This window comes from Nanorana parkeri, unplaced genomic scaffold, assembly GCF_000935625.1.
Source record: "Nanorana parkeri isolate BGI_ZX_2015 unplaced genomic scaffold, ASM93562v1 scaffold1786, whole genome shotgun sequence".
Taxonomy (NCBI): domain Eukaryota; kingdom Metazoa; phylum Chordata; class Amphibia; order Anura; family Dicroglossidae; genus Nanorana; species Nanorana parkeri.
The window spans coordinates 71,705-91,356 of NW_017308054.1; the positions used below are offsets into that span (position 1 = coordinate 71,705).

The 19,652-nt window shown below is 47.1% G+C and overlaps 1 protein-coding gene across 2 annotated transcripts in view; it reads left to right on the plus strand.

The window, feature by feature from the left end:
- LOC108799684 (UPF0505 protein C16orf62 homolog) overlaps positions 1-19,652 on the plus strand; it is a 220,930-nt gene that overhangs the window by 37,113 nt on the left and 164,165 nt on the right. For both annotated transcript variants that reach the window (XM_018571583.1, XM_018571584.1), the window contains exon 4: positions 16,819-16,958. In XM_018571583.1, coding sequence (XP_018427085.1) covers positions 16,819-16,958 — 140 coding nt within the window. The remainder of the gene's footprint in view (positions 1-16,818; positions 16,959-19,652) is intronic.

Genomic DNA, 19,652 nt, shown 5'->3' on the forward strand with positions numbered 1-19,652 from the left:
TGGCCTAAGGGGTGAATTACAGTTCCCCCAATCAAGGTGGAAAAGCAATTACAGACGTAAAGTCATCCAAGTGATCCCGTTGTGGGGGGTGGGTTTTGTTTCTTCCATGGTGTTTTCGGGGAGATCGGAGGGGTTGACTTGGAACATGAAGGGTGGGTTCTGCCCGGAGATAACCGCGGCATCGCAGGTTCGTCGTCGGGGGCCACATCTGTACGACCCAACAGGTGTAGAGAGTCAAGGCAGTCTTTCAGCTCTTCCACGGAGGTAAAAGTATAGGACTTGCTGTCGTAGAAAAATTGTATCTTGAATGGAAAGCCCCAGCGATAGCGAATTTTCTTAGCCTGCAAGACTTGTAGCAGGGGTCTAAATTCCCTTCGGCGTGCAATAGTGGCTGGCGAGAGATCTGTGTACACTTGGTATGGGTAACCCTGGAAATGTAGTGTCCCGGTTTCCCTAGCCGCTTGAAGCAAACGTTCTTTGGTGCGGTAGTAGTGTAGACGCACTATGATGTCCCTCGGTGGGCCGTCAGGCGTGCGTTTCGTTAGGGCCCTGTGAATCCTATCGAATTCCATCCTGTCAATGGGGATATCAGGTGCAAGTTCCTGAAATAGTGCTGTTATTGTGGACTGGAGGTCCAGTACCACTTCTGGGACCCCTCTGATGCGCAGATTAGATCTGTGGTCACGGTTTTCATTGTCCTCCATCTGTGTGAGCAGGGCTAGATTCATTGAACGAAGTTTTTCCAAGTCATCCTCATGACCCTCTATAATGGTAGTGATGTAGTTGCAGCGGGATTCCAAAGTGGAGGTTCGCTTGCCCACATCCCTAATTTCTCTAATAAGCTGAGTGGTGATCTGTTTAGAGACTTTATCCAAGGCCTTGTGCAAGGTCGTCTCAAATTGGGCCATTAGGGATGGTGTGAGCTCGGGGTCTGACTGGGCCCTCTGTGAATCGTCTCCCTGTGGGTCTTGGGGTTCCACTGAGGAATCCTCGTGATGTAAGGCAGGTGGCGCTGCAGCCAGCTTGTGTGCCGCGCGGCCCAAGGCCTCATGGAGGGTCGGCTGGTTTAGCTTACCGCCTCCGCTTCGGATCTGAGACATGCCGGTATGTACCGATCGGCGGCGGGAGCCCGGATCCTGTGACCCTTGTTGGGAGCGCGAACGAGTCCGGTTATCGACTGTAAAGGTCAGCTTTCCTCCCGTTCTGGCGTGGAGCTGGTTATTGTGCGGCCATCTTCGTCAGCCTCGCGCATGCGCTCCCATCCAAGTGTTTTTTTAAGCAGTTTGTTTCCCGCTGATAAAGCTATCTGTGAAAATGAATTCCACATTTTTACCACTCTCAAAGTAAAATACCCCTTACGCAGTTTACGATTCTAATAAGTAATGCATTCCCAATACTGCTGTCCCCACTAATGAGTTTGTAAACTGTGATCATGTCACCTACTAAATGTCTCTTCTCTAAGAACAATCCTAATTTTTGTAGACGCTCCTGATAACCGAGACCCTCCATCCCCCTTATTAATTTGGTTGTCTTTCTCTGTACTTTTTCTAGCTCACAGACATCATGCCTAAGGATTGGTGACCAGAGTTGCACCACGTACTCAAGATGGGGCCTTACCCGTGTTTTGTAGAGGGGCAAAATGATATTTCGATCCTGTGAATAAATTCCTCTTTTAATTCAATTTAATATGCTACCGGCTTTATTAGCTGCAGCTTGACAGCTTATGCTATTGCTGAGTCTATGGTCTATAAGGACCCCAAAATCCTTCTCCATCTCAGTTTTTCCCAGTGAAACTCCACCTAAGGTGTATTAAGCATACATGTTCTTAGCACCCAAGTGCATTACTTTAAATTTTTCTAGATTAAAGCTAATCTGCCACATAGCTTCCCATTCTCCAATTTTATTGAGGTCTAGCTGCAGGGATTCTATGTCTTGTTGTGATCTTATTTCCTTGCATTACTTTGTATCATCATCAAACACTGGCAGGGGGCTATTTATTCCAACCTCAATGTAATTTATGAGCAAGATAAACAGAATTGGCCCCAAGACTGAACACTGGTTCCTCAATGCCCATCGACCTTAGTTTGTATACTAACCGTTTGTGGGGTACTGTGTCAAACTCCTTTGCAAAGTATAGAAAGATTAACTCAACTGGGATTCCCCTGTCCACCTTGCAACTTACTTCTTCATAGAATGGCTTTTCACAAAACCTTGTTGGTTCGGCCTAACACACATGCAGATTTTTGAATATTATCACTTACCATTCCCTCTAAAACCTTGCAAATTACTGATGCAAGGCTGACTGGCCTATAGCTAACAGAGGGGAGTGGTGCTGAAAGTCTTTTGATAAACAGGTTGCACAGTATAACACTTAAAAAAAATAACCTAACACCAATACTCACATAACCCATAAACTGATGACCATGTCTTCACATAGCTCCCCCAAGTTAAAGGATGGCAGCCCTGTGAGACCCTCTATGGGTCCATTTGGGGATGTCCATGATGTTGCAGTCACCCTTCCAGTTCTGTTTGCCGAGATAATCCATCGGCATTAGCATTGTGTTTTTCCGGGCCAGTATTGGATTGTGAAATTGAACGGCTGTAGGGCCAGGCACCACCGCAGCAGCCGTCCATTGTCCCCCGGACACCTGGTTCAACCAAACAAGGGGGTTATGATCCGTATGGATGGTAAATGATCGCCCATACAGGTAGGGTTTTAGCTTACGGAGGGCCCATACCAGGTCTAAACATTCTTTCTCCACGGCCGCGTAAGCTTCTTCCCTGGGTAAGAGTTTGCGGCTGATAGGTGCAACCCGATGGTCATGCCCATCATCTCCGACTTGGCTCAGCACCGCTCCCAGCCCGAACATGGAGGCATCTGTGTGTATAACAAAACGTTTGGTAGGGTCAGGAGCGACTAGTACAAGTGCTTGTTTAAGGTGCTGGAATGTTGCCTCACACTCCGGGGACCAGAGGACCTGTCGGGGAAGACTCTTACGAGTCAGGTCAGTCAGGGGTTTGGCGATGTAATTGGGAACGAACCGCCTATAGTATCCTGCCATACCCAGGAAAGCCAGAACTTGAATCTTAGTGTGCGGTGTGGGCCAGTTAGCTACGGCTTCCACTTTGGCTGGTTCAGGCCGCTGCTTCCCACACCCCACTCTGTGACCTAGGTACTGGACATTCCTACGGGACATTTGTCTGGTTTAGCAGTCAGTCCTGCCTCTCTAATACGGTCCAGTACAATCCCAATGTGTTGTAAGTGTTCTTCCCATGTGTCACTATAAATGGCTATGTCATCTAGATGAGCGCAGGTAAATTCCTACAGCTTATCTAGTAACCTATCCACCAGCCACTGGAATGTGGCCAGAGCATTTTTCATCCCAAATGACATGACCCTAAATTGGAACAGGCCAAATAGGGTGACAAATGCGGACTTCGGAACAGCGTCCGCAGCTAAGGGGATCTGCCAATACCCCTTACATAAATCTATAGCAGTGAGGAAGTTGCCCCAGGCAATTCTGTCTAGGAGCTCGCCCTCCCAGGGATAGGCGTCAGTCACTGTCCTGTCATTCAGTCGCCTATAGTTCACACAAAATCTTGTAATGCCATCCTTCTTGGGTACTAGAACCACCGGGAAGGCCCAGGGGCTATCTGATGGTTCTATGACCCCGAGATCTAACATAACCCGGATCTCCTTCTGCATCTCTTCCTTGACTGCATCAGGTATCCGGTATGCAGTCTGTCTCAACGGGGCCTGATCCTGCTTATCGACCCGATGCATTGCTACAGTAGTATAGCCGGGAAGGGATGAGAACATGTCCCGGCGCTCCTGGAGCAACCTCTGGGCTTGTTCCTTGGAGTGTGGTTCTAGCCCCTTACCCAGCCGCACATCCGCTACTCCCCCTTGGGCGTCCTCCTCACCTGGCAGTCCCGGGAAAGGGAGACAGTCTGTGTCTTCCATAGCTGGGGCGCATATAGCAGCTACTGCCTCTTCCCTCTCATGGTAAGGCTTCAGCATGTTCACATGAAAGTTTCGTTGGACCCTTTCATCTGAACATCGGGCTACTATGTATGTGGTATCGCAAAGCTTTTCTATGATCTTGTATGGTCCCTTCCATGCTGCCTGGAGCTTGTTCTGCTTAACCGATTTCAGTACTAGTACCTTTTGCCCTACCAGGAAAGTGCTCTCCCTGGCTGGCCAGTCATACCACCTCTTCTGTCTTGTCTGTGCGGCTTTGAGATTGTCCTGGACCAGGGCGGTCAACCTCTGCAGCTTGTCCCTAAACTCCATAACATAGGACACCACAGGGATCCCTTCCTCTACCAAAGCTCCCTCCCAATGTTCCCTGAGCAAGTCTAATCGTCCCCTAACCCTCCTCCCGTATAATAGCTCAATGGGGGAAAACCCTGTAGCTTCTTTGGGGACCTCCCAGTACGCAAACAGGAAATGTCCGGAGCAGCTGTTTGAGTGCCATTAAACCGCTCGCAGAGCCCGTTGGTCTGTGGATGGTATGGGGAGCTGTACATGAGCTTAATCCCGCAAAGCTTCCACAGTTTTTGGATCAGTTCAGCCGTGAACTGCGCCCCCTGGTCTGACAAAATTTCTAGCGGAAACCCTACCCTGGAGAATATCTGTAGCAGGGCACTAGCAACAGTCTCTGCTTGGGTATCCCTCAGAGCCATACCGAGTAACGTAGGGCTGCTATACAGCTAAAGGGTTCCCCTACAATGGGCATGGGCCTTAACTTCGCCTTAGCGGAATTCCCTTTCTTTCCTACCCTCCGACTTACCTCACATGACCTACAGTAGTCCCATACATCACCTGACAGACCTGGCCAGAAAAAGTTCTGGGTTAGATGGTTCTGTGTGCCTGTGCCCCAGATGGCCTGCTAAGGGAATATCGTGCCCGATCTTCAGCAGATCGCACAGGTATTTCCTGGGCACTACCAACTGTCTACGAAGGATCTGTGCCACACCTCTCCCCGCTCCCCCAGTGATTCTTTTTAACTTTCCTTGGTCCCACTAAAATCTAACGTCACCAACCCCTCCCGGGTCTCTCCCTGCCTGCTGTCTATTGGACGCTAACATTTCGTCCCCTAACGCCTCCCTTCCAAAGTCCGTGGGCGAGTCCTACCTCAAAGAGGGGGTAAGGGTGTCACAGTCGGGGTTAGTAGGTCTTACCTAGATCCCTGCGGAAAGTGGTTGAGGAGCTTCTCGAACCTGTTGATGGATGGTAACAGGGTTTACTTCCTCTATGGCGACTGGAGCAAAGGTTGAGGTGAGGAGTCCCAAATCGTTGCCAAGGAGAACGTCTGCAATCTTTCATTAGCCCGATCTCCATATCCCGGGCTCCGGCACTCCATTCGAGATGTACTCTGGCTGTGGGAATGCGGTATACATGTCCTTCGGCTACTTGGACAGCCACAGAATGACCTGTCTTTGCCGGGCTAGGGGCTAAATTTGGCTGGGCCAGCGTGAGCATGGCTCTTGTATCCCTGATACCTTGAGCCAACCACCCGTTGATGCGAACCATTTGCTGGTGATGCCGCCGGTTGTCCGTGGTGGCTGCTTTCAAGGGGTTGACTTCATGTAGTATCCCGAAGGCCTCATCTGCGCGAGTGGATGTTTTGTGATATGGGTCTCTTTGCAGACAGTAGTCAGTCGCCCAGCTGACTATTCCGTTTCTGGGGAAAGCGAGCATAAATATGCCCAATTTGGTTACACCAATAGCTTCTTGGCTCAATTCTGCGGGGCACTGCTACCGACGTGTACCTTGCTGCTCCCCCCAGTGTTCCAGCAGGTGCAGGAGCGACTCGGGGTGGGGGTGGAGCTGCCGCTGAGGTTCTTCTCAGGGCATCATGGAACTCATGCGAGTCTGGTAGCTTCCGCCAGGGTCAGTGGTCTCCGGTCCCACAACCAGTCATGCACCTCTGGCGAAGTATAGTTATAAAATTGCTCCAATAAAAAGAGCTGTGTCACCTGCTCTACTGTGGTCGCCTGACAGCCTTGAATCCAGCTTTTCACTGCATGATGTAGCCCGTGCCCCCACTCCATGTAAGTGTCCTTGTCGCCCTTTCGCAGGCTCCTGAACTTGACTCGATATGCTTCAGGGCTTAAGGCATAGCGGGCGAGCAGTTGTTCCTTCACTCTCCTGGTGTAAATTGTACAGTCTTCATCGGCCACGGCCCGGAAAGCTTCCGCTGCCCGCCCTCAACCTGGTCGTCCCGGCCAGTACAGTGGAGATCACATTTGCCGGGGGGTTTGATCCCCATATAGGGCCAAACACCACTGCACCTCTCTCTGGAAGTCAGACATCTCCGACATCTCGGACCGGGCATTGCTCACCTGGTCGTCCTCCATCAGCTCAGCAATGATCGTATACTTTTTAAAAGGCCAAGTTTTTCTAATTTATTCATCTTTTAACTCTAGAATTTAACCACCCTGCTTTAATTTTTGCCCTTTTACATTTGTTAGTTAATGGTATATTGACGAATATTGTTATTTAATATGGCCTTAAAGCATTCCCATTTTTCTTCCATTGTCATTGTCCGGAAGATTTCATCCCAATCAATATCATTTAAATAGGATCACAGTTTGCTAAAGTTTGCCTTTTTTAAATTTAGTGTTCTTGGTATTCCACCACCCCTTTTCTTAGTTTCCCCAAAAGGACAGTAAACGTTATTACCCTATGATCACTCTTACCCAAGTTGTTCCTTACAATGTTACACATTCTTCTTGTTGTCTGTTATCGATATTGTCCCGTCTCGCTCCTCTCACATCTGCTACCCTTTTCTTTGTGCTGTCTGATGTTTTTGATCTTTGCTTGCTGTCTGCCATAGTCATTTTGATCCCTCCCCCAGATCCTAGTTTAAAGTTTATCTAGTCCAATGATCGTGAACCTATGGCACGCGTGCCACAGAGGGCAAGCAGAGACCCCTCTGGTGGCACGCGAGCCTAGGTGCCGGTTGCTGGGGCCCGCACACTCCGGGTTCTCACCTGGGTTGCTCCGCCTGTGCCTCCGGTGCTCAAAGGGTCGCCAAGTCATTCCGTTTTTGAAGATGGCCGCAGTGAGTAGCGAAGGCCATCTTTAAACCTGGTAGATGCCCTGATCCTATTTAATATATTGCCAAACCGGCAATATATGAAATTAAAGTCATCCTGTGGTGGTCCAGTGGAGGGTCAGTGTGCTTTGCATCTCTTGCTGATGCAGACCATACTGATCGCTTCCTTGTGGTGCTGTTGCTCACAGGCAGGAGCGATTTAGTATGGTCTGCTCAGCCAGAGATGCAGATCATACTGATCCTTCACTGGGCCACCAGGGATAATCTCCAAATCCCCCACTGTACCCTAGGGATGGAGCTCCCTCCCTGTAATACAGGTAAGCAGGAGAGGGGGCTTTTTTTAATTATTGATTTTTATTGTTAATAGTTGTGTGTGTGGTGTGTGTGTTTTGAGTGTGTGTGTTTTTATAATAAGTGTGTGCTGTTAGTGTGTTTTTTAACTATTAAGGTTTTTATTTATTTTATATGCATATAAAACAACGAGTTGTACAGTAAGAAAACCAACAAGCAGGTACGTCAGCACATATAACCATCAAACCCATATCATCTGAAGTCCCAATGACATTCCATCAAGTAGCAAATATCCGCTTGTGCAGTATGAATGGAAGTAGTATATGCATAAGAAACTATAATATATAGTCAATAGGCATAAAGCAAATAATAGAACAAAATTAAAACAAGACAAACAAAAATAATCAAAGTAAAAACAAGATCAAGGAGTATCAATACTGGAAGTAACCAATATAGTGACATGCCGTTTGAGGAGAGAGTGGATGAGGGGCTATTCAAGGTTGTGTATATAAAAGCCAGTCCTTCCATTTCCATTTGGAATAGAATTGGGATTGTGCATTCAGTCTAAAAGCAATTAACCGTTCATGTTAAAAATTCAAATGTACCCGTGCTATGGTTTCTTGTAATGTAGGTGCATAAGGCATTTTCCAACTGGAAGTAATAAGCTGACGGGCCGTAAATAGGAAGTGGAGGACCATTGTCCTAAGATTATGAGGATAAATATCAATACCTATGCTTAGTAAAGCCATTTGAGGAGAAGGAGAGACCAGGATGCCAGTAAATGAGGATAGGTAGCGGAAGAACAAGCCCCAGTAGCTTTTAATACTTTTACAGGTCCAGAAGACATGTATTATGTTGCCAACAGAGCCACAATTCCAACAGAGGGGGGAGTGCGTTGGGTAAACTAGAGACATTAGCCTTGCAAACGGAGGACCAAGCTGGCTCCGAAAAGGACTTGCCTATGTCTTCCTCCCACTTAAGTATAGACGGCCAATAGCTCCTCCATGTGCATTATATCGTTGACTTGGCTAACCCATATGGAGAGTGGCGGTGTAGTTGAGGTTTTCCAGTATAGGGGAATTACTCGCCGGGCTGCTGAAAAGATATGTCTCAGAAGCATATTTTTGGGGGGTTTTCTGGATCCTGGCAGGAGCGAGAGTAAAGCCACAGCTGGCAAAGGTGCTAATGTTTCTCCATATAAGTGATTGTAGATCGCAAAGATTTTTTGCCAAAACAGGAAGATCAGGGGACATGTCCACCAAATATGCAAATACGTACCCCTTACCTTATTGCACCGCCAGCAGGTCTCTGGAGAAGAATTGAAGATTCGATGTAGGGAGATCGGGTCTTTGTACCATCTAGTAATGATTTTGTAATTCTTTTCCTGGGCATATGAGGAGATAGATGATTTATGAGTGTAGTGATAAATGGTGGTCCAGTCTGAATCCGACAAGTCCCTGTTCAAATCAGCACACCATTTGGTCCGAGAACTCAACGGTATCTAATGAAGAACCTCTCTCAACATCCCATAAATGACTGAGACTGTGGCGAACCCCCTCTTTGGAGACAAGTACATTTTCAAAATCCGTCAGTGGTCTGTGAATTTGCCCCGAGGCAATAAGTGCCGAGCAAAATCCGGACAGTTATATGTCTAGTAGCCAGTTAGCTGGAGGGTCTGTTACGCCAGCTGCCAGCGGTACAAAACGGCCAGTATGGGCATGTAGAAAGTCCCTGGCTGTGGGCCAGTCACTTTTTTTTATAACCCCCGACCGAGGAAATGGCAATCCCTGTGGGGATAGTGGTAAGAGAGGGGGCATTGGGAGTGTCGTGCCACGATTTCAGAGTAGCACAAGTAAGAGGGGATGGACGAGATAGTACTGTAGTTTCGTAGGGAGGGTTCCATTGTAGGGCTCTAAGATCTACCGGGCTCAGGTTCTGTTCAATCAGTAGCGCAGGTTTGGGTTGAGATGAAGGGGGTGGGAACCAATCTACGATCCTGGACAGGAGAGCTGCCCTATGGTATTTCTTAAAGTCGGGCAGGCCCACACCCCCCTGGGATTTGTGTCTGCATAGAACATTATAGCGGATACGGGAATGTCCTTTGTGCCACAGAAAGCGATCCACCATGGATCACAGGGTACAAAAGAAGTGTTTGGTGGGGCCTATAGGGATAGTTTGGAAGAGGTATAGTAGTTTTGGGAGGGACTCCATCTTCAGGGTGTCAATTTTGCCAAACCATGGCAACTTCTTATTGTGGTACGACTCAAAGGCTAGGCGGAGGGACCCCAGGAGGGGTAAGTAGTTGAGTGGGAAAAGATCTGACAAGTTAGCTGTGACGGATATGCCTAAATAAGTGAGAGACCGTGTCTGCCATTGGAAGGGGAAATTGCTGCGTAAAAGGGTTACCGTTGAGGGCGGTAACGTGAGGTTCAGGGCAGTGGATTTGGCCATATTAACTTTAAAATTACTTAGCCTGCCGAATCTGTTGAATTCCCTGAGGAGCGCCGGGATGCTGATGTGGGGCCGTGTGATGTATAGAAGTCGGTCGTCTGTGAACAAAGACATCTTATGGTGAAAGGATGTCGTGGGGATCCCGTGTATATCGGTGTTCTTTCGTATGGCTTGTGCCAAGTGTTCCATTACCATAACATAGAGAAGTGGGGAGAGAGGGCATCCCTGTCTAGTGCCGTTGGAAATAGAGAACGGCTCAGGGAACGAGCCGTTCACCATTACCCTCGCCGTGGGGGAGGAATATAAAGACATGATCCTGGCAATAGTAGTCGGCCCCATACCAATTTGGAGAAGAGTCTGGCGGAGGAACCTCCAGTCCACACGATCGAATGCCTTTTCCGCATCGATGGATAGTAGGCATGCTTTAGTGCGATGTTTTTGAATGTGAGAGATCAGGTGGATCGTTTTAATGGTGTTCTCCCTAGCCTCTCTCCCTGGTATGAAGCCGACTTGTTCTGGGTTGATGATGGACGGCAAGGATGGGGAGATACGAAGCGCCAGGAGTTTGGAGAATAATTTGACATCGACGTTAAGTAGCGATATCGGTCTAAAATTCTGACATAGTGAGGTGTCTTTACCAGGTTTGGGGATGACACAGATGTTCGCCTCCAGCATAGTAGAAGGAAAAGGGTGCTTATCATCTACGGAGTTAAAGGTGCGTGTCAAAATCGGGGACACCAGATCAGAAAGCACTTTGTAGAACCGGGGTGAGGAGCCATCTGGGCCCACGCATTTACCCGTCTTCAGGGTCCGGATAGCCACGTCTACCTCAGTTTGGGAAAAAGGAGACTCCAGTTCCAGTGAGACAATGCGCTCTAAGTGCAGTAGTGCAGTTTGCGTAATGTAGTGCGTCAGAGAGTCGGGGCCATTTCCGGCTTTCCTGTCGTGGGGCGGGGCCGGAAGGTTATATAAACCCGAGTAATATCTACGAAATTCACTTGCAATGCTTTGGGTGGAGTGAAGTTTAGAAGACTGACGAGCCAAGATAAAAGGGATAAAGGCCCGTGGTGGGCGGGGATGTAACATTCTAGCCAGGTGACGTCCACATTTGTTAGCAGATTCGTATCTGACTTTACAAGCCCTGTCTCGTGCACTGCGTGAGCTGGAGTCTAAAATAGATAGCAATTCCCGTCGGGCATTTGATAGCACCCTCCAATGTCGCTATAGAAGCCAGGAGCTCAGTAACACGGGTGGCTCTAGCTTTCTTGAGGCGAGATCCGTGTTTTATAAAAATGCCTCGAACTACGCACTTAAGCGCTTCCCTTTGGGTCAGCGGGTGAGTAGTGTCACTGGCATGGTCTAATATAAAATTCCGCACTGAAGTCGTTATCTCATCTAAGCATAGGGGATCGTTTAACAAGTTGTCATTTAGTCGCCACGAGAAGCGCGTGCGTCGAACACTGGGAACACCTAGAGTGAGAAAGACAGGGGCATGGTCAGACCAGATGCGGAGACCAATGTTGGCAGAGGGGGTCGAGTCAAGTAAATGTTGGGCAAGGAACAAATAATCTAGCCTACTGTAAGAGTTGTGGGCCGGAGAGAAGTATGTATAATCTCTCTCAGATGCATGGAGGGCCCGCCACACATCCACCAGTCTGAGCTTATGTAGTAAATTTCTGATTTTAGTAAGGGACGCGTGAGAGAGATGGGACTTACCGGAAGAAGAGTCCAGACAGGGTACCAGCTAGGTTGAAGTCTCCTCCCAGGATCAGGTTAGGACATCCAAAATTCTCCAGAGCCGTGACTAAGCGTGCAAGGAAGGTCAGTTGGTCCTGGTTTGGAAAATAGACATTAGCCAGAGTATAGACATGATCATAAATTTTTACTTTCAGGAAGAGGAATCTACCGAGAGGGTCCGCCTGCTGTTGCAGGATCTCAGGGTGCAAAGTCTTGTGAAAGGCGATAGAAACACCTTTGGACCGTGCAACAGAATTAGTGCTGTGATACCAATCAGGATAATATTTAGTTGGTATTCTAGGAATGGTATCGCTTCGGAAGTGAGTTTCCTGCAAGAACAAGACCCCCACCTTGTGTTTATGAAAATGATAGAGCACCTGACTGCGGTTCTGAGGGGTGTTAAAGCCTCTCACATTGAGGGTCGCCAAGGCAATATGGGGGGTAGTCATCATGGGAGCCTAAGGAGCTCTAACACGGCTATGTGTACCTCACCCGGGGTAAGGAAGGGAAGGGGGAGGGAGGGAACCAGGAAAGGGGAGACAGAGCAGCAGGTAGAGGAAAGGAGGAAAAAAAGACATATAAGAAGATAAGCACTCTCCCGCCACCTAGTGGCGTGTGGAGAGAATGACATCTTGGGAACCAACTTATGGTCCAGTAAACCCTACAGGTGTGCAAAATGTCAGCGAGCACACTCACTGATGACCTAAGTGGGGGTAACGTGGAAAGCATAGGGGGCTTCTCCCGCTCCAGGGCACATGGATATAGTGCAAACATGGTAACTAAAGGGAACAAGGAAAACAAAGAACATAATGGCACAGTAAACTAGTTTCATTAAGTACACTATTATAAGAACGACATGTATGAACGACAGCAGCGATTGTGGTTAACAACCACGGCAAACTTCCCAGGTGGGTCACCGGGCATCAATCGGTGTGCGGCAGGAGGCATTCACCCCCGCAAAAAAAAAAGGTGTCCCATCCGGGACGTCGAAGTTGCAGGAGTGTATAGGCGAGTGGGCTAACAGTCAAGTGTTAGAAGACGACGATGCCACCGCTCGCCCGGCGGATTTTCTTGGTTTCTGCATCCACGCTGGTGGTGATACAAAGCCGGGCAGGGTCAGTTTAAGTGGCCAGTCCGGAAGCGAGACTTGAGGGAGTTCCAGCTTGCCCAGGAAAGATGGAAGGTCACCCATGGAGCGGAAAACAGCCGATTTGCCTTCATGTACAACAATAAGTTGGAAGGGGAAACCCCATCTATATTTAATGTTGCGTTGGCGTAGCAGGTCAAGTAGGGGACGCAGAGCCCTGCGAAGAGTAAGCGTATGACCTGATAGGTCCGGTAGTAGTAGTATAGGGGAGTCATTGAATACGATGGCGTCTTGCGTGCGAGCTGCCCTCATGATGTCATCTTTAAGCTTGAAAAAGTGGATCCTGCAAATGACATCTCTGGGGCTGGAGCGGTCAGGATGTTTAGCCCCTAGTGTTCTATGAATCCTGTCTATTTCAATTGGGGTATCCTTAGGCTTATTCAGTATCTGATTGAAGAGAGCGATCGCGGCATCTTCCAGGTCCCTGGGGTCCACAGACTCAGGGAGACCCCTGATGCGGATGTTATTGCGCCGGTTCCTGTTCTCTTGATCATCCTGCTGATAAATCAGTTGATGCAGTAACACTGTGTGTTCTTGCAAGGTGGTATCGTGCACTTGCAGCCGGGCCCTCAAATCAGAGGAAGTTTGTTCAACATCTTCTAATCTGGTGCTTATGTCTTTTTTTAAGGCGGTCATTTCCCTTTTGTATGTGGTTTCAAAGCGTGAAAAACAGGATTCAATGTCCTTCATAGTTGGCAGGGCTTTAATGTATGCTTCCATATCCCATCCTCCCTGAGAGCTAAGGGAGGCCTGAGAACTGCTTCTGGAGCGGTGGGACATACCCCCTGGGCTATGGGGAGAGTTTCTCTCCTGTGGCTGGCACCCCTGCTGCAAGGTAGGATCCGTAGGGGCCCGGTCAGCGATACTGGGGTGGTGGGACAGTCTTCCTGAGCCCTGGGGAGAATGCCCCTCATATGCCTGGCTCACCTGTTCCCGGTCTGGAGCCTCAGTGTGTGGGGGAGACAAGTCCGGCGGCGCCATCTTGGATTTGCCTGTGGATCCAGATGCAGAGGCCGTGGGTGCCGTGCGGGTGAAAAAACGGGTTAATTCCCGCGGCGCGGGACACGTTCGCTTCTGCTTTTTCCCCTTCTTCTTCTGGTCACTCATTGCCGGTGATGCCCGGGGGAAAGCCGCTGCTGTCTGCAGAATAACGTGTCCTCGAGCGGGAGACGAGCCGAGTCACGTCTCACCGCTCCATGCGCCAAGCCACGCCCCTGAGCGGTGGGTTTAGAGACAACAGACGATTAGCTATTAATTTCGCATATATCTTGATACCTGAAGTTAGGAGGGAGATGGGTCTAAGATTTTGCGGATGGATAGGTTCTTTCCCAGGTTTTGGCAAAGCCAGGATTATTGATTTAGGCATCTCAAGGGGAAAGGATCCTGAGGATATAGCCTCATTATACATAGGGAGCATATATGGGGACAGGTCATCTGCAAAACATTTGTAATATTCGCTCGAAAATCCGTCCGTACCGGGTGATTTATGGGCAGGAAAGAAATTAAATCACTTTAGTAATTTCCCCTATAGTAATCGGGGCAGACAGGGATTCACGATCAGGCTCCTATACTACTACCGTCTGGTTGTGTACCGAACCTGGCCTGTTTCACCACGAATTTGCCTGCTGTTTCAGCTACTGGACTCCGAACCTGATCCCAGATCGTAACACTTAGTCTAATTGCACATTAACCTGCTCCTATCCCCTTCATTTTTGAGGTTATATTGGGTAGAGGTACGTATAACCTCATGAATGAAGAGGACAGGCGCAGGTTATTTGTGCAAATAGACGGACTTTGTTCAGCTTTAAGATTTTTATCATATTGTGGATATGTCTTTTTATATAGAATGCAAACTATCTTTTATCATTTTTTTACTTTTACATTGAGAAATAAAATGGGGATTTTATACTGTAGCCACAACTTATATTATTTTAATTTTAGCGATTTATGGACACCTAAAAAAACCTAAATATTGTATAACCCACAGGTTTAAATACAGATTGTTAAATTGTGGGTGTGGTGTCCCATAATAACTGTCTATGCTGCTTCCCTCGCCCCGTATTCATAATTATTATTGGAATAAATAGCTCAGTCTCAGTGTTTGCTGATGATATTAAGCTATGTAAGCATTACATTCTCAACAAGACATCAAATTTCTGCAGCAAGACCTAGATAAAATTGAGGCATGGGCTGTAACTTGGCAGATGTGAAAAATGCTAAGTTATGCACATGGGAACTAAGAACATGCATGCCATTTACTGTCTAGATGGTGCTCCTCTGGGGGAGTCGGGCCAAGAGAAAGACCTGGGGGTTCCTCATAGACAACAGACTAAGCCATAGCATGCAATGTCAAGCGGCAGCAGCTAGCAAAGCAAGCAAGATACTATCCTGCATTACAAGATGCACCAAATTTAGATTTTTCTACTTATTGTAAAAAATATGCTCAGGGTATTTTTTATATTCAGGTGATGAGGAAGGAGGCTTTCTGGCCAATCAGGAAGCTGGGGGGGTGGGGGGGGTAATGACTCGCCGCCCACCAGGAAGCCAGCTCCATGCTGGCTTACTCATCACTAAGTGTAGGAGTACCCACCCAAATACTTGGTATAGATACCGATACTAGTATCGGTGCATCCCGAATTCCGGGCAAAAGAAGTTTACAATCCCCCTACTCCTAGCTGATGAAGAATATGTGTCTTGTTTTTGTGGTGAATGATTTAACAGAGAATATTAGTTACATTAGTCCCTTGTGTCATGACATCCAGTGGTTTAGTCACCGAATGTGGGTGGGTTCTCTTACATCATTATGTACAATGCAGGACCAGCGATGGTCACAGGTCCTGCATTGCACAAGACAATGCATATAGGAGAGATAATAACATGATCAGTTGGAAACTGGCATAAGGCGCTAGACTAGCATAAGGAGCTACTTTGGAGAACACATGGTTACAATAATTGGTGGGTTGGGAGGAATTCAGAACCGTGTATTAAAACCTAATTCCAGGCATACATCTAAATACACAGATAAAATACATATATGAGAGCTGTTTTACCTGGCGAAGGATTTGTATTTCTGTCCTCCATCAGGTCCTGAGATTTGCACAGGTCTACCACATAGAATGGCCCTGCCTTGTCTTTCTCTGCTGCAGTTTTACTTTCAAATACAGGTCACCTCCTCATTGTGACTGGAAAGTTAAAGAAAAAGCAGCAGGCTGATGAGCTTTTCTCCTTGTCACTCTATTTTCTCCTACTGTCAGCATGCTTCTTGCCCTGCAGTACTCCTGATTGACTCCTTGTAAGGCTTCTCCATTTCCCTCTGAGTTCTGCTGTACAAGGACTGTAAGAGTCAAATTCGGGTACTTCACGGTTTAAAAATACCCTAAAAATGTAATTTAACAATGTATTAATGAATACAGCATTGTTCTTATATTTCTGCCTAGATTTCTGCTTTACTCTGTGTTATATAATCCCCTAGAAAATAAGCAATACATTCTTCATATGCTGCGGATGGAGGACATTTTTTTTAAATTTAGCATTGTCCAGAGTTAGGCTTTATATAATGCACCCCCAACCCCTGTTTATCTTCTCTTTGCTTTCCCACTGGTACACAAGCATACAGAAACAAAATTAATCTTTACCTTGCATGGGCAAAGAACAGGCTCATACTAAGCAAGAGTTCCCAGTATGTACTGGAAGAAACCAGAAAGCTTCCTAGCTACTGTGCAGTGCTAATGAGCAAAACATCCTCTAGCTAAGATTATTGTGAATAAACTAGGTTTCACCATTCATAAACTTTTTCCATTAATGACCTTGATATTTGAAACCATTTATAATATTGACATGTCAACATAAAATGTGTGTGTTTGTTAAATAACACATTCAGTAATATAGAAAAAGAAAAAACTAAGGTAATCAATCTTCTTCCCTCGCAGGTGCTTTAATTACCTGTGCTGCAAGGCACACTGCCATGTTTTGTAGTAATTCGTTACTGCAATGCAGTGGTATAAACAGGCACTGTAAGGCTGTGTCACCAGTCTGCCATGTATATTCCACGATTTCAGATTTCTTGTATTCATCTAGTGACATGCTGAATGCATTTTTTTAACTATTTTATTACTTTTCTTTCTTCAGCGGATGCCTTTTTCAAAGCTGTAGTAAGCCTTGTTGCTGATGTACCAAAGACTATAATTATAGATGGCAAGATACGTTCTTCTGAGGCCTTTCTCCTGGAATTTCTCAGCAACTTCTTCTCCACATTACTGGTTGTCCCTGTAAGTGACAGTAACTTGATGTTTGTTTCCAACAATATAACTGGTTTTAATTTATAGCAATAATATACATTTATTTCAGACACTTTGGCTTTATGTGGAACTCCCAGCTGTCCCTATATTGATAGAACAATCTGATTGAATTTGTGTAAATTTGGCAAATTGAGTTTTGCATCAGGTTTTGCCCAGGAAAGGTAAAAAAATAAATCTTCCTTTTGGATTTTTTAAAATGATAGAAGATTAGCTTGGTCTCCCTAATGTCACTATAGATTCTGGTTCTTGCTGTGCTGTGTGTAGTCAACCTTCAGTTATTTATTGTAGAATATATAGTAAATGAAATGAATGAATGAAAACAAGGGGAATGGGCGGGTGGGGACGTTCGTGACCCGCCGATGTAAATCCCCTGTGAGCCGTGCCGTCTTTAAAGGCACAGGCTCCTCCCACAAATCCATTCAAACTTGTGGTCCGACTGAGAAGGGTAGGAACTGTGCCCTAACCTGCTAATCCACCAACTTGCCGAAAGCTCGGACCAGCTCTGCCTGTGGCTCCGGAATATATCGGACAAAGCAGCCCGAACTGCAGCGACCAAGGTGTTTGATGATGTGTGCTGGGACCCCCTGCTTGGAAGCAGCGGACGCTGCCCCAATGCGGAATGAATGCCCAGAAAACTGTGCTGGATTCAAACCCATGTTAGCCAACAGGATGCAAATGTGTTTCAAGAATTGGCTAGACGAAAGCGGCCTGATGGGGAACGGGAGTAAGGGGTCCTTTGACTTGTGGAGACTAAGAGCCAAAAAGAGATTGTCAAGAACTGTCACTGGACACCAGGCGTTCCCGGTTTGGAAGAATTTGACTAAGTGCCCGGGACCCACCTGCCGGGTTTTGTCGCAAGGTAACTGCAGCTGATAGCTAACACCCACCTTGACTAAATTGCCCTTGCAGAGAACCACCTGCCTGGGTTACCTCCCCTGGCCTCAAAAACCCATAGAATGCTAAATACATGGCTGACTTGAGCACCAGACTGGGAAGAACCCCCGAAAGGTGAAAGCGAAAGAACCTCTGACAGTCTGCGAAATATGTCCCCCGTGATAGGCCGATGGATCAACTTGACCGTGGCCTGACTCTTCTGGATACCCCTGAGGATGGCCTTGATCGGATAGGCAGCAAATATGGAAGGTCTATCCGGATCCTGAAGCGCCAAAAAATGCTGCGCCCCCGCCAAATATAGCCTGATCGTGTTATGAGATAGGGCCAGAACTGAGTGACAGTAAGACACGAAGGCCACCATATATTTGACCTGACCAGTATTACCCCTAGGACAAGTCACCCGAAATTTGGAAAAAACCTCCCACGCTCTGCGGTACGCTCTCAACGTACTGCTAGACAAAGATTTTGTAATTAGAGAACTGGCGACCACCATCAGAGATTCTAGTCCAATACCAGCAACCGCCAGTCCGGTACCGGGGTGCCCACTGTATCCGCCTCTGGATTCTGTAAGAAAAAACGTGAAAAATCAAAACGAGACAAAGCATCGGCCGAAACGTTTCTCACCCCTTCCACAAACAAACCATGAAAATGAAACCCCTGCTCCAGAGCTATCCAGGTCAACCTGCTCATGAAAGACATGATGAGTAAAGATTTGGATCTACCCTTGTTAATGATCTCTGCAGTCGCCATGTTGTCAGTGTGGAAAACCACCGTGTGACCCGACCACCTTTGCCCCCAAACTACTGCAGCTGCTACGATAGGATAGATCTCAAACAACGCCGAAGTCTGAGAAAAACCCGGCATCTGTAGTACCTCCGTGGGGCATAAGGCGGCCAAGCAATGTGAGCCAAAAATGGCAGCGAAACCTACCGAGGCTGCCGCATCTGAAAACACATGAGGAGAATTGACGTTGGCCCTAGGAACAAACATCGAAATGCCATTCCACCCGCTCAGAAATCTGTCCCACATGAACAGATCTGCCCGGGCGTTGGCATTTAGATGAACTGATGCGTCCAAATCGTGAGTTTCCTGCAATAAAACTAACAATCTGGAAATAAACGACCTACCCTGAGGAATGATCCTCATGGCAAAATTTTACATGCCCAAAAGGGATTGTAACTCTATCTTAGTACAAACCTGGGAAATAACCAAGGAACGAACACCTAATCTGATCCGGTCGAGCTTCTCTTGGGGCAGACTAGCCGACATCTCACGTGAATTTAAGGAGATCCCTAAAAACGTGATCACTTCTGCAGTCTTGTGATCAGCAACCGGAATGTTTAACTGCTTGAAAACTTGCAAAATAACTTGTAAATTAATGGGCACCTGTGAAGGGCTTTCAATCAACAGAAAATCGTCAAGGTAATGAATGATATTCTGGCAACCCCTTACTTCCAACAGTATCCACTCCAGAGTTTGCGCTAACTTGTCAAAAAGACTGGGGCTACTTTTGGAACCAAAAGTCAATTTGGTTGCGAAATAATATGCATCTCTCCACTTGATGCCATGCCATTGCCAGAGAGATGGTCTGATGGGAAGTAATTTGAACGCATCAGAAATATCTGCTTTGGACAGCCAAGAACCCCTACCTGTCTGAAGAATGACCTGGATAGCCTGATCCACTGAAGCATATTTCAGAGAGAATTCCTCTGACGGAATCAATGAATTGAGACTTGGTACATGAGAAGAATGAGGAGCAGACAAATCATA